The sequence below is a fragment of the Pyrus communis genome, chromosome 11, assembly GCF_041283825.1.
Source record: "Pyrus communis isolate YQ-2024b chromosome 11, ASM4128382v1, whole genome shotgun sequence".
In the NCBI taxonomy this organism is placed as follows: Eukaryota; Viridiplantae; Streptophyta; class Magnoliopsida; order Rosales; family Rosaceae; genus Pyrus; species Pyrus communis.
In genome coordinates, this window is record NC_142575.1 from 3,087,363 (window position 1) to 3,100,773 (window position 13,411).

Here is a 13,411-nt window from a genome sequence, read left to right on the forward strand (position 1 = left end):
TAAATAAAATCGTTAAATCTCATGTTATATTTATTATATGCGAGGACAAAAACTCTCAAATCATATGAGAAATAGTGCTATATATATATATATATTTTTTTTTTTTTGGTTAAAAGTCGAACAAAAAAAAAAAAGCAATTCTAAAATGAATACGGTAACCGTTAATTTAGCCCGGAAAAAAGAACAACCGTTAGATGACTTCAGATTCGCGCCTTTTCAGACGCGTGTCAGAGGGTAAGTGGATAACGTGACCTAACGGTTTACTTTATCCATTACAAACGCCGTTAGAGAACTCAATGCCTGAGCAGCTTCAGGTGGCATAAGAAGTCAAAAACTAGGTCTCAAGGCTACAGGTCTCCATCTCTGTCTGAAAGCCCAAGAAAATTTGCATCTGCGTCTCTCCTCTCCGGTAATTTTCTCTCTCTAGCACCACCTTCTTCTTCTCCTCCAACCTTTTGCTAGCTTATCAAATCTTATCTGTAACTTCGATGGGTGAAATAAATCATTGGTTGATCATTTCTGTCGTTTAGTGATAGATCAAATCATTTCAAGTATCTTTCCATTTTTTCTACTTTTTGAAGGAAATTAAATTCTGGGTTTGAAAGTTAGTGAATTTATCAGATCGATCAAGTGTTTCTTTGCTTATTGTAATCCCACATCGGAGAAGTGTTGGAAAGGTAGTGGGTGTCTGTGTGTGTGTATTTGAACTGTTGGGAACTTTATACTGCAAGCTGGTATTTTTCAGTGGAAAGTTCTATCATGGGATTTATTCATTTATTAATTTGGAAATTGAATATTTGACTTGGTCAAGTTTTTCTTTTGAAAAAGAAGTCTTGATTGCTTTAAGTGCTTATGGGAGTTTTTAGAAATTTGTTTTTAAAAGTCAAGCTTTATTCTAACCAGATTCATCGAACTCTAGACTTTAGATTGACTACCACACCCTTGAAACTCTGAAGTGCTTAATCGATTTGGAAAGTGCTTATTTTGGTATATGTTGCTGGACGCAATAACATTGCTGGGGTGTTTGGCTTCCAAGAAACTACCTTAGTTTATTTTAATTTTCCTTAAACTTTTGGTTCATGAAGTTTTGGTTGTATCATTGCAGTATGAGATCTAAGTGTTTGATGTATAGGGATGCAAAGCTGAGGAGTAATGCATTGTGACGGAAATCATTCATCCGTTGAGGCAAACTAACGTTATGTTGTATATGAATATAACCTGTATCTTCAGACAGGTAAAATGCAAGGAGCACTTAAAGCTTTTACATCACACGGGAGCGTTGTGAAAAACGGAGTTTTGAGACACATCCGTCTTGTGAATCCCCTGCTTCAGCCTGTTGCATTTTCACGCTTTGAGTCTGCTACGCCTGCCAGTTCCAGCATCGAAGAGCATGGTTTTGAAAGCACCAGAATTGCAGATGTCTTGAAAGGAAAAGGTAAAGGTGCTGATGGTTCTTGGCTCTGGTGCACAACCGATGACTCTGTTTATGATGCTGTTAAGTCGGTAAGCATAGTTGAGCTTTATGAAGTTCGTGTTCTTGCAGTGATTTGACAATTTTTGGCATGAAGGATTTAAGTCATAACTAATTAATCTTTCCCTTGCAGATGACCCAGCACAATGTTGGAGCCTTAGTTGTTGTGAAACCCGGAGTGCAAAATTCTCTTGCAGGAATCATAACAGAGAGAGGTAGGCTTATGTAATCTACTGATATATACCGTGCCATGCTTGTTTGAGATCATCATGCCAGTGGTCTTTGTACTGGGAGCTGGATTTCCATCTTGTATGACCTTACGGATATTCTAGTCTGAAATTTATGCATTTCAATTTCAAATGTTTCAGCAGCGCCCTAGGGACTTGTTTAGGTTCTATAATCATTTTTCCAAGAATTATTTTTGGAAACAATGGTATAGATCACTTTGATATCGAGCCTAACTCTTGAAAGTAGGAACGAATTCATAAGTTAAAGGTTGAAGAAAAGAACCGGGCACGCCCAGAATGAATGAGCTCATACGTGCACTTGTTTCTGAACAATAAGCTAAAAAGAGAATGGTAAATTTGGTGACCACAGATAGTTGGGAAACATTTGGGAAAGTTTGAAGGGATAATCACTGTTTATAACTTTGATTACGTGATATGCTTAGAACTATTACTGCTCAAAAGCAATTTTTATTTTGGTTGGCCTCAATGTGACTAGAATTTTGGCGGTTGAGTGATGGTAACAATGTCGGATGGTACTTTTGGGTTCTCCATAATTAATTGTATTTCTGTTTGGCGGATAATTTTCAGATTATCTCCGGAAGATCATAGTTCAGGGAAGATCATCCAAGTCAACAAAGGTTGGGGATATCATGACTGAGGAGGTATGACTTCTTGTTAAAAGTTTCATCCTCCTTTTACAGGAAACTCTCTGCTATCTTACTAGGATTTACATCCCTTAACATTGTTGAAGTTTCATGAATGTTTAACATCTGATCGAAAATGCTAAAATGCGGTGACTGCAGAACAAGCTTATCACTGTCACCCCGGACACCAAAGTTTTGCGGGCAATGCAACTTATGACAGGTATTATCTTCTGCTTCTTGTAACAGAATTTTCTAACTGAATGCTCCTTCATTTCGTTATATTTTCCTTCGATGCAAGGAAGCTTTTTTAAATTGGAAATTTGTGTGTACTATGTGTAGATAACCGAATCAGGCACATTCCAGTAATAGACAACGGGGGAATGATTGGAATGGTGTCCATTGGTGACGTGGTTCGTGCTGTGGTGAGCGAGCACCGGGAGGAGCTAGACCGCTTGAATGCTTTTATTCAAGGTGGTTACTAGATAATGATGATGACGAAGACGTGAGATGCTGTTTTAGTTGACATGCCGGAATGACAAACAGAAATAAGCCCAGTGCTTGTATAAATTGTGTGTTCGTTTGTGCATCTCCGGTTGGTGTTGTTTGGTTCTGTACTTCCAATCACTGTCTAATTACAAACCTGTGGGACTGTCAAGTACCTAACAATAATCTGAGTACGTTCAGTTTTTGCTTAAATCCTCTCTCTCTGGTAGATGGTAGCGCGTTTTGTATCACACACGTTCAAACGTTCGTGTCAGTATGGTACTAATTTTTTTATTTCACAAGAAAAAAGGATCAGCCGGTGGCTTCGCAACAGTTCATCCTGTCCTTGGCCACCATCGTGTGATTCATTAGCTGATGACTTTGTCACGGCAGTCTACCATTTCAGGAGTCGGGTAGGTTTCGTTACAATTCATAGTTGGCAACGCAAACATATTCTCATCTTACTTGGAGTAACACAAAGCACCAACTCAAAAACGCAAAACAATTTGAAACATGCATTTAAAACATGAGCACACCTACAACTTTTTTCCAAGTATTAGAAATTTTGAAGGAAATCTCAAAATAGAGAGCAAATTTAAAATACGTTGGTCGACACATTGTCATCGAAACTAGTACTCAAATTTGACCGGTACATCGAATGCCCCGTACAAAATTGAACCACAATGAAAATTGTACTATAGCAGACATTTATTATAAGGTACACAAAAAAGTTGACAACGTGACGAAGGGTATCAAAATTGGGAGAAATTTTTCCAAATGACGGGAACATCATGACACGTGGTGTTCCTTCACACATTAGGATTTAGTTTTTTATATTTATTGAAATATAAAATTGAAAAATATTCAAGATGTCAAATCCTAATGTGTGAGGGAACACCATGTGTCATGGTGTTCCCGTCACTTGTAAAAATTTCTCCAAAATTGGACCTGGCTTTCCATACACTCTCATTCTTTTCTATTTTTACGGTCATGATTAAACTACGTCAACATTTTATATAATTATTGTTTTTTGTCTTATTATCTCTATAAAAAAAATTAATATAAAATATTGATGTGGCTTAACCGTGATCGCACAAAATAAGAGGGAATGAGAATGTAAGGGAACTGGAAGGACAGAGAAGCTAGGTCCATCAAAATTAGCTCAGATATTGATGCAATAAAGAACACTTAATAATCAGTAGCACTCAGTACTATAGTCTAGCGGTATTCCTCTTCACTTGGAAACATCACGCACACGAAGAACAATAATCTCACACAGTCGTTTGGAAGTGTTTTTAAAATGACTTAAATCATTATTGGTGAAAATGTTTTCGAAATCAATTCTTAGTGAAATCCAAGTAGATCTTGAAAAAACACTTGAAGTTCTTTTTGAAAAAAAAATATATATGATGCTTCTTCCAAGCCAATCATTTTAAAAACATTTTCAAACGAGGTCATAATAAACTAAAATGATTTTATTTTTTTTATTTTAATAAATGTAATAAACTTAATATTTGAAATTTCTTCAATACGGTCAATATTTTTATAAAAATATTAGAAAAATCAGGAAAACATATAGAAAAGAGAGGGAAGTCTCTATACTTATTTTAGACCCTACATTATAATACAACAGCGTCAAAACTCAAAAGTCAGTACGCGTCATCTCGCTCGCTCGCTCGGACGTGGACAACGAAAGGGCATAAAAGTTAGCCTACAGATTCCAAAGTATTTATTCTTGTCTTTAACTTTATTTATATTAACTAATTAATTAATTAATTTTGTTTATTTTTTTATGCTCTGAGAATCAAAACCCACCAGGCCACGAAAGCGCTCAAAAGTAGAAAACATTGCATAAAATTCCAAATCCAATATCCATTTTCTCATCTCTTTGCTCTTCCCCGCCCGCACTCAAGACTCTTCAGCTAATCTCCGGTACCCTTTAATCCTTTCTCAATGAATATTATATGGTTTTTTATATATATTTTCTGCCTTTACTGTTCTTTTTGTGGTCTTTGTTTGACTGGCTGGTCCTTCCACTTGATTTCTATCTGGAAAAAGCAGAAGAAGGTTTTTCTGCTTCTGAGTTCTAAAGAGCGCTTATTAACTTGGAATTGGGGTTAACGTAAGTTGTTTTCAAAAGGGTTCTACTCTTTTTGTTGAATCTCTTGAAAGTTGACAGCTTTTTGTCAAATTGGTTTCTTTGCTATCAAGAAACAGGAGCCTGCTTGCATTTTTGTTGTTTTTGTGGTATTTGGTTGACTGGCTGGTCTTTACTCTTGATTTCTTTATAAGGAAAATCTGCTTCTGCTTTGCTTCTGATTTCAGAAGCGCTTATAAACTTGGAATTGGAGTTAATGTAAGCTGTTTTCAAAAGGGCTATTTTCTTTTTGTTCAATCTTTTGAAATTTGAAAGCTTTTGAGTCAAATTGGTTTCTTTGTTATCAAGAAGAAGGAGTCTGGTTGCATTATTGTGTATGCGGAACAGGGTTTGATCTGGAATATATTTTTTGAACAGTGTGACCGTTTAATCCAACAAGGAAGAAGTATGGTGGGATTTTCTTTTCCCTTTGGTTTAGTATCCATCTCTGGCTATCTTGCACCTGAGAAAGAATTTCACTTGCTGGCATCTGTCTTCTTTGGCATCATTCTCTGCAATATTGTAAGTTTCAATCTCTAATTTAGTTGCTGTTTGTTATGGGACTCAGTTTTCTTGAAACCACTTTGCTTGATAGTTGGGGGAGTTGCTGAAACATGTCATCCGTAGTCAAAAGAAAACTAATATTTGGGGTTAAATTTTTCTATTACTGCCCTTCAAATCCATTTGCACTGGTAGCTTTCGGAACACTTTCCCAATTTTGGCTTTTGTTGGAATATAGAAAGCGCTTCAATGAGCTTTTCAGGGAGTATTTCTTAGCGTCTTTGTTTTGGCCATTTCAAGTAAACTTTGGTGTCGTTTCTTTAAGGAAAAATCATGGTTCAAGAACATGCACCTTTACTACATTTAATGTCGACCTGAATAGCCGTTTAAGGTTTCAATATTTGGTATGGAGAATGAAAATGAAACAAGTTTTGGATGAGTCTTTTGGGTAGAAAGTCTTAATGTGATTATGTGAGTGCTCTAAGAGAGGTTACATTAATACCAGTTGTTCTCTGTTGGTTGCTCCAAAACTAGATTCTTTTTGTTAAGTTGTAGTTAATTTGGTCTATTCTGTGTTATAATCGTTTTCTCCATTTTTTACCTGTCAAATTTTCACTTTCATCTGAATTTTGGCATTTTCGTATAATGTTTTACTCACTAAAACTGAACTTCTCAAAATGAATTATCTGAACTATGAAAAGTTAAGTTCTTTCTTTATGGTAGTTTTGAACTTGATGAAAATTTGATTTTGAAGGTTTACAGATTAACGCGGCTTATTAGCCTTCTTAGCGTCGAGGGATATGACAAACTCACCAAAGCAGAAAAAGTTGAATGGAACAACCGGTGAATATCTACTGCATGCCACATACTGAGTTTCTTGATTTTTTTTTTTTAATTTTTTTTTTTATAAGAGTTTCTTGATTTTCTTCAAGAAGACAAGTATTAATTCTATTTTCTTCTTTTCGTGTACAGGGGGTTCTCAACTGTTCATGCTATTGCCGTAGCATTTGCATCTTTTTACCTTGTAGTGCTGTCAGATACTTTTCATGAGGATCATCGTGATGAGCCAATCGTGAGTAGAAGATCTACCATTTCAGATACAACATTGGGGGTAAGCAAAATTTTATGTCTCTTCGCTTATGAATTTTGAATTGATTCGACTGTGGTGCAACATGTCAATTACTCTTCTGATACAGCTGGTTTCATTGACTGTCAAATATGTTGTAGTAGATCAAAACCAATGAGCTGAATAGCTTCTCTTAAATTTTGCATCTGCGTCTCTGTGTCTACCCGTACCTTCCTTGTGTGAAGCTTCCTTCACATCATTTTCTAACCCGAATTTATTACTTTGATCTAAATTAACTTATAATGGCCCAAAAAAACTTGTAAATTGTTTCACTAATGCAGAATTTTTTTACATTTCACTCTGCATATGCATGTTTTTGCAAATGCGCAAGTGCATACCTACATGCTGCACATGGGTTAGGCAGCTGAACATCAACATCTTATGCCAATTATATCTGTCAGGTTGTTTGACCCAAGTTAAACCTAAATACAATCGGACCAACGATGAACCTGATAATGGAAGATTGGTTTGAGTCTAGTTTTCAGTTTGTATCGAAAACTGCATCTCCTATTCTTCATGTTTCATGTTCATTTCTATGCACGATGACAGTTTCCTCAATCAATAAGTGACTTTCAAATCCCTCTACTGTAATTTTCAATTTTCTGGGTGTAGACGCTTATTATTGTAATTAATTTTATTGGGTACTTATTGCAGATCTCCATTGGATATTTTCTGTCAGACTTGGGAATGATCTTTTGGCATTTTCCTGCTTTGGGTGGACTGGAATACGTGAGTACATAGATGAAGGATATCGCCTGTTCGATATACATAAGTTATTAAAACCTTAAACCATATATTTTGGTTCTAAAATTAACTTGGCGAAGTTTGGTAAAAGAAAGTTGCATTTTAATGGATAATTGAATCAGTAGTGTGTTTTGATAATTTCTGGAGGTTGGTTATCGTACCCTTCAAGTTTGCATATGCAAGTCAAAGTCTGTATAAACTGGTACGATGATGTTCATCTGTTTTATCTTCTTTAGGTTTTGCATCATGGACTGTCTATGTACTCAATCTTTCTCTCCCTTATAAGCGGAAAAGGCCAGATTTACATACTAATGGTTCTGTTCTCTGAGAGCACAACTCCTTTCGTAAACATGAGATGGTAAGTTTAACATTTAGTAATCCCTTAAATCTCCTGTTCTTGGTTGTCGTCATTGGATGATTCATGTGATTGCATACTCAGGTATTTGGATGTTGCTGGTAAGAAGAACTCTAACCTGTACGTCTTCAATGGCGTAGCATTGTTCCTCGGGTGGCTGGTAATGTCTAACTAACTCAATATGTTGGTTCATGTGTGTGTGTACGTGTATATATACATCGATAACGAGCCTTACGTCTTTCAATGGCCGCTGGTGTAGGACTACTGTTTAATTTTATCTGCTTCATTTCCGTCAAGTAACATAATTTGTTATGTCTAACAATTTACTTCCACCAATTCATTCAGGCTGCAAGGATTCTTTTGTTCATTTACTTTTTCGTCCACATGTTTATCCATTTTGATCAAGTGAGTTCGTTCTTCATATTCATTCATGTTTCTTACTGACAACTTACGATTCTAACCCATGAAAAGTTCGGTACTTATTATATCGGCGTTGTTTCAGGTCAAGACAATCTTCCCTTTAGGATTTTACAGCTTGCTCCTTGTGCCTCCAATGTTGACTATGATGAATCTCATTTGGTTTTGGAAGATTACCAAAGGTTTGATCAAAACTGTTTCCAAGGCCAAACACAGTCATTGATCCTTCTATCTCGCAGGTCGGGAATTCGACCTACCCAAATATACATTACTCGTACGTCTTCTTCCCTTGTTTCTTGATTGAACGTGAAAGGCGAATAGAACAATCACTAGATGTGGATAACTTGTTGGTACATAAATTTGTCACAAAGTTCAGTGGTTTTGCAAGTTTTGCAGTCTTTTATGTCTCTTCCAACTTCAACTCGTACGAGTGAGTTGTGCCAAAATTGTTATCCGTTGATTATGAAAATGATTTTCACACACCATTCCTTCCAAGAAACCTCAATGGATAGAAATAGATAGGGCGTGCATAAATCATTTTCTGTTCGTTTTTTTAGTCAAATGTTAGTTTAATTTAGGATTACGCATGCGTTTTATAGAACTACCCTCTTACTCATTCATAAAGCAAAGTCCACTAGGTTAGGCTTGACAAACGGGTTGTGTTTGTCGTGTTTGTGTCGTTCGTGTCATATTCGTTATTTTAACGAGTTCTTAAAAGGTGATCCGATAACGACCCGATTCAATAATGGATTTGTGTCATTTCGTGTGGGGTTAACAGGTCATGCATTGTCATGCCTAATGTCTAGGTCTGGCAAACGATATCTTATCGGTTCTTAACGGATAACTCAATAACGATCTGACTTGTTAACAGATTCTTCATTGGTGACCAATAACAACCCGACATGCTAACGATTAACTTGAAACCTATTATATTTGTGTTGTTTCGTATCGAATTAACATGCCGTGCAAAAAAATGTCAAGCCTACACCAGGTTCAAAGAGCATTCGGATTCCCGTTGCCTAATATGCTATATATAAAACCTACAAAACTCTTACCTTTATAAACAATGTGATCCAAATAATAGACCTCCACTGCAATCAAATAATATATATATCCACACACATATATTTGCATATCGCAATTTGAAAAAAAAAAAAAATATAAAAATTGTGTAGATAAGATTTTTCAGTGTACGCAAATGGACTATTCAAAGATAGTCAGCTTGCAAGTGGCTAGTAGCTTTAATCAAGAAATTTATTAAAAAGCAGGAGTTAGGAAATGGGGAAATAATGATGAGCGTGAGATTAACTATTCTTAATTTATACTGTTTTTTTTCTTTCAAATATTAAATTATAAATTATAACGTGAAATTCACACTTTTTGATCGTGTGTTATAAATGCTCGGAAATTATGAATCAGAATAATTCAAATATTTTAACTGTATTGGAATATATATTCCCTTAGCTTTTGTCTTTTGGTCTGAAAGAGTCCCCTTTAGGCTTTAGCTATAGGAAAATTTTGAAGAAGTATTTGTCAATTTGTTCTCGGAACTTATATAGAGTTATCAATTTTCTCTCTAAATTTTAATTTTAGCTAGTTACCATCTTGAACTTTTATAACTAGTCAATTTCTGACCCCCCCTACCTTTAATTATAGCTGATTACTTTCAGAATTTTTGTAAATAGCCAATTTCTTTCCTGACGTTAGATTTATCCAATTTTCCTATGTAATTTTCTATCTTTTTGCCCTCATACAGTTGTCATGTATTGTCTCTTTGATCAAGACCGATGAAAAATTGGTTGAAATTTTTTTAAATCTAGCACTTGAGAGAAAATTGGCAATTTATAAAAGTTCAATGGGTTATAGACTAAAACTAAAGTTCAAAAAAGAAATTGACTAATTATAAAAGTTATAATTGGCTAAAATAAAAAATTCAAGAAAAATTAACAGCTCCATACAAATCATCAGATATGCCGATTTTGAAAACATGGTAGGAAAATTTTGAAAACCAGCCTTTTTTCAACATTTTTTAACCCATATTTTAGAATTAAGACTACCTGTAGTAATACAGTATTACTTTCCCCTTTTTCTTTTGGTTATGAAAAAGAGAATATTGGGATAAAGACCTTTTCAAATTTGGAAAAAAAGTTAGCAATAAAAATAAACTATTGAAAACGAAAACGATAGTTTCCTACAAAGGCTGCATTAGAGAAGCAAGCAATAAAAGCATGAAAATGACTTGTATGTCTTTCATTCATGAGGTCTCCATCTGTGCCAATAAAAATAAAAATGTGTAAATTTTTATTTGTATATTTTTATTTTATCGGCATGACGCTACTGTAACGATATACATGTAACTATAAATTGTCATTCTAAAATTAAATTCCCACCCACCTCCAAAAACCCAAAATCCAGAAGAACGGACGAAACTTCTTGGCAATGAAGATAAAGCTTCCAACTTTCAATACCTCCCACTTCCTTCAATTAACTCCCAAATTTCCCAAATCGATTTGGGTGAGTCAAAAGTCACTTTTTCAGTGTGACTTGTGCGTGTGAGGATAGTGGTGGCCGTGTGAGGACATGGTGACCACGAGGTTTATTAGTCGGAATAGGAACGTTGAATCCTAGAGAGAGAGAGACCCGTCGCTATAATTATGTCCACACGAACCAATAGAGAAAGAAAACAATTGAACCAACGTAGAAGGAGACCAATTTTTGAGTTTTTTTCTCTCTCCTTTTTTTGTGTTGGGAGAAACATATGAACCAACGTAGTTGGCGGGCCGTTTTTGCTTCCTTGCCTTGTAAAACTGCAGTGTTTTTACCGCCTCCTGTTATTTATTCAACTTTCTTTCTTCCTCTTCTCAGATCCTCCCATGGCTTAAAGTTTGCTCCTTTCTTTCCCCTTTCGATTCCAAATCGCTCATTTCCCAAAACCCAATTCTCCAAATCTCTAAAGGATTCGTGGGTAGGCGTAAATTTAGAAGTTTTCAATAGGAAATAGGGTTCTTATACTATATATATATATATATATATAGAGAGAGAGAGAGAGAGAGAGAGAGAGAGAGAGAGAGAGTGAAGAAACGGGGGAGCTGTAAGTCACAGACAGTTGAGGTGAGTGGGAAATTTTGAAGGTTTGGGCAGAATGTGGAGATGGTGTAAGAGCAGTGCTGTGTTGGTGAGACAAATGGGGGTGGGGAAGCCCAATGGCCCCAACCCATGTTTTGGATTCAAGGGTTTTGCTAAACAAGAATGTGGGTTGTTGAATTTTCCTGCAACTTCGTCTTTGGCGCTGATTCCGAAGAGGAGAATGTCGTCTTCTGGCGGCGGAGTGGGAGGAGCAGCAGAGCTGAGCATAGGAGGAGAGACGATATCGTTTGCGGAGGCCAAGAGGCTGATGAGGCTGGTGAATGTGGAGGCTTTGAAGGCCAAGCTTGGGACAGAGGAGAAAGAGGCAATACCGTATTCTGATCTTCTGGAGGCGTGCCAGAGCATTGGGGTTGCCAGATCGCCGGAAGAGGCTGCTGCTTTTGCTCGGGTGCTCGACGAGGCCGGCGTCATCCTTCTGTTCCGGGACAAGGTCCTCCTGCATCCTAATAGGGTATGAAACCTCCTCCCTTTAACTTCTTATTGTTCCTTTGAACTTACATCAGAATGTAATTTTGCTTTCGTGTTTTGACGATATTCTAAACTACTCTACTTTACACGGATGGCCAAAAGGGTCTGTTTATCTCCTTTTCTGGGACATGTTTATCTCCTTTTCCTTTTTGCGGCCCTATCTGGATGGCCCCTCTCTCCATTTGTTATTGTTTTTCCCTTGACTTCTCGGGATTGTTAAGTACATTGTTGGGGATCACATTGTTTTCTTGGCTTCCAAATTGAAGGGATAGGAAATTAAGTTAGAAATTATCTTCAGAGATGGAACTTTGGCAAGTTTCAACGGTAATTAATTACCATCTGTGGGAAGAGATGCACCGGGATTTCATGTTAATTACTACCCTGTTAGGCAACTACATGGAGGTTCCTTTGTGTTTTTCCTTGTGCTTCAGAATTTGGTTAGATCCCATAAACCTGTCTTATTTGGCTCCTTGCTGAGGCTTTATGTATTTACATTTTACATGGCGATGAAGGTTCGTAGTTCTTCCAAAACTACTGATCCAAACGCAGCATAGGATTTCGATAGTTCTTTTGGGGCCGAATCTAGTTGCTTTTAGCTTCTGTTGTTTTTCGTTCGTGAATGCGAATGTGATTGTTTGAGCTTTCATGTTAATACTTGGTAGTTATAATCATTGTGTAGACATCTCATCTTTCAAGTCTAGTGCAGAGATTCGAATTTGACCAAATATAGGATCTGTCCTGTTTTCTTGACTAGATTTTGGAAGAGTACTGGCATTGCCAGTTCTTTTTACCGTTATGATATGTGCTTCCTGCATTGGATATGAATTAAGAATCTGAGCAGGTTACGAGAGCTTTCTTGAACACAATATATCTGTTTAGAGGCCTTACATTACATTGACTCATACCGCTGCATCTCATTCGTAACTTCCAGGTTGTGGAGCTAGTTCGAAAAGCAGTACCCCTTGCTCTGACTCCAGAAGATGACCCCTTGTGGGCGGAGTTAAAAAAGCTGCAGGAGAAGAAGGAAGAAATCGATGTGTTGGCACATAAGCAGGTCCGGCGCATTCTCTGGGCTGGTCTTGGGGTGGTCCTGACACAGCTTGGGCTCTTTTTCAGGCTAACATATTGGGACTTCTCATGGGACGTAGTGGAACCACTCGCCTACTTCACGACAACAGCTTGCATTGGCGTAGGCTATGCCTACTTCTTGATCACATCAAGAGATCCGACATACCAAGATCTGATGAAGAGGCTCTTTCTCAGGAGGCAGAGGAAACTGATCGAGCGTCATAATTTTGATGTCGAAAAGTTCAAGGAAATCCAGAGAAAATGCGGCATACCTCTACACGCCAGTGCCTCAATTAAGAATCGTGTAGGCCTGGAAATAGAGCTCGATGACGCTTTACATAGAGATTAACACTTTCAATTTTATACTGGGTGGGGAAAATGCAGGAGGTTAACTCAGACTCTTCTGTTTTGTTACAATCTGGCCCCTCCTGGTTTTATGTAGGTAGGGCCAAGAAATTTTTGATTTTAACATGTTGCTTCCGACCTACCTTTCAAATTTTGTCACAAATACTTAATTTCATGCAGAGCTTCTGCTGTCTAATTCTCCTCTTTTGCTAGAGTAATATCTCTAATAGAGGTCGGACCACTTGTACTGGATGAGTTTTGGAGGTTTGGTTTCATAA

The 13,411-nt window shown here is 36.9% G+C and overlaps 3 protein-coding genes across 5 annotated transcripts; all 3 read left to right on the forward strand.

The window, feature by feature from the left end:
- The first annotated feature begins 274 nt into the window (after positions 1 to 274).
- LOC137741582 (CBS domain-containing protein CBSX3, mitochondrial) lies at positions 275 to 3,038 on the forward strand. Of its 2 annotated transcripts, none has more exons than XM_068481276.2 (6): positions 275 to 409; positions 1,231 to 1,503; positions 1,605 to 1,686; positions 2,287 to 2,360; positions 2,502 to 2,562; positions 2,682 to 3,038. In XM_068481276.2, exons 2-6 carry the CDS (start codon positions 1,240 to 1,242, stop codon positions 2,822 to 2,824), a joined length of 624 nt encoding a protein of 207 aa, XP_068337377.1. In that variant the 5' UTR covers positions 275 to 409; positions 1,231 to 1,239; the 3' UTR covers positions 2,825 to 3,038. The 2 variants fall into 2 exon arrangements, with proteins under 2 accessions (XP_068337377.1, XP_068337378.1); XM_068481277.2 differs by having other exon boundaries at positions 297 to 409; positions 1,235 to 1,503.
- A 1,549-nt stretch (positions 3,039 to 4,587) lies between these two features.
- Positions 4,588 to 8,492, forward strand: LOC137742343 (uncharacterized). 2 transcript variants are annotated; one of them, XM_068482188.2, is made up of 10 exons: positions 4,645 to 4,757; positions 4,887 to 4,947; positions 5,341 to 5,484; positions 6,218 to 6,306; positions 6,436 to 6,574; positions 7,244 to 7,318; positions 7,570 to 7,691; positions 7,773 to 7,848; positions 8,034 to 8,093; positions 8,191 to 8,492. In XM_068482188.2, the coding sequence occupies exons 3-10, from the start codon at positions 5,371 to 5,373 to the stop codon at positions 8,326 to 8,328; spliced, it is 813 nt and encodes a 270-aa protein (XP_068338289.1). In that variant the 5' UTR covers positions 4,645 to 4,757; positions 4,887 to 4,947; positions 5,341 to 5,370; the 3' UTR covers positions 8,329 to 8,492. The 2 variants fall into 2 exon arrangements, with proteins under 2 accessions (XP_068338288.1, XP_068338289.1); XM_068482187.2 differs by lacking the exon at positions 4,887 to 4,947 and having other exon boundaries at positions 4,588 to 4,757.
- Positions 8,493 to 11,103: 2,611 nt separating this feature from the next.
- On the forward strand, positions 11,104 to 13,329 carry LOC137743701 (calcium uniporter protein 1, mitochondrial). The gene is made up of 2 exons (XM_068483633.2): positions 11,104 to 11,703; positions 12,652 to 13,329. Exons 1-2 carry the CDS (start codon positions 11,248 to 11,250, stop codon positions 13,135 to 13,137), a joined length of 942 nt encoding a protein of 313 aa, XP_068339734.2. The 5' UTR covers positions 11,104 to 11,247; the 3' UTR covers positions 13,138 to 13,329.
- The last annotated feature ends 82 nt before the right edge of the window (positions 13,330 to 13,411 follow it).

Excerpts from the sequence above, each read along its gene's own strand:
- LOC137741582 (XM_068481276.2), top strand. The coding sequence starts at position 1,240 with ATGCAAGGAGCACTTAAAGCTTTTACATCACACGGGAGCGTTGTGAAA. Across the intron at positions 1,504-1,604 it reads TTTATGATGCTGTTAAGTCG|ATGACCCAGCACAATGTTGG; the intron begins GTAAGCATAGTT and ends TTTCCCTTGCAG. Across the intron at positions 1,687-2,286 it reads AGGAATCATAACAGAGAGAG|ATTATCTCCGGAAGATCATA; the intron begins GTAGGCTTATGT and ends GATAATTTTCAG.
- LOC137743701 (XM_068483633.2), top strand. The coding sequence starts at position 11,248 with ATGTGGAGATGGTGTAAGAGCAGTGCTGTGTTGGTGAGACAAATGGGG. Across the intron at positions 11,704-12,651 it reads TCCTCCTGCATCCTAATAGG|GTTGTGGAGCTAGTTCGAAA; the intron begins GTATGAAACCTC and ends CGTAACTTCCAG.
- LOC137742343 (XM_068482187.2), top strand. The coding sequence starts at position 5,371 with ATGGTGGGATTTTCTTTTCCCTTTGGTTTAGTATCCATCTCTGGCTAT. Across the intron at positions 6,307-6,435 it reads AAAGTTGAATGGAACAACCG|GGGGTTCTCAACTGTTCATG; the intron begins GTGAATATCTAC and ends TTTCGTGTACAG. Across the intron at positions 7,319-7,569 it reads CTTTGGGTGGACTGGAATAC|GTTTTGCATCATGGACTGTC; the intron begins GTGAGTACATAG and ends TATCTTCTTTAG.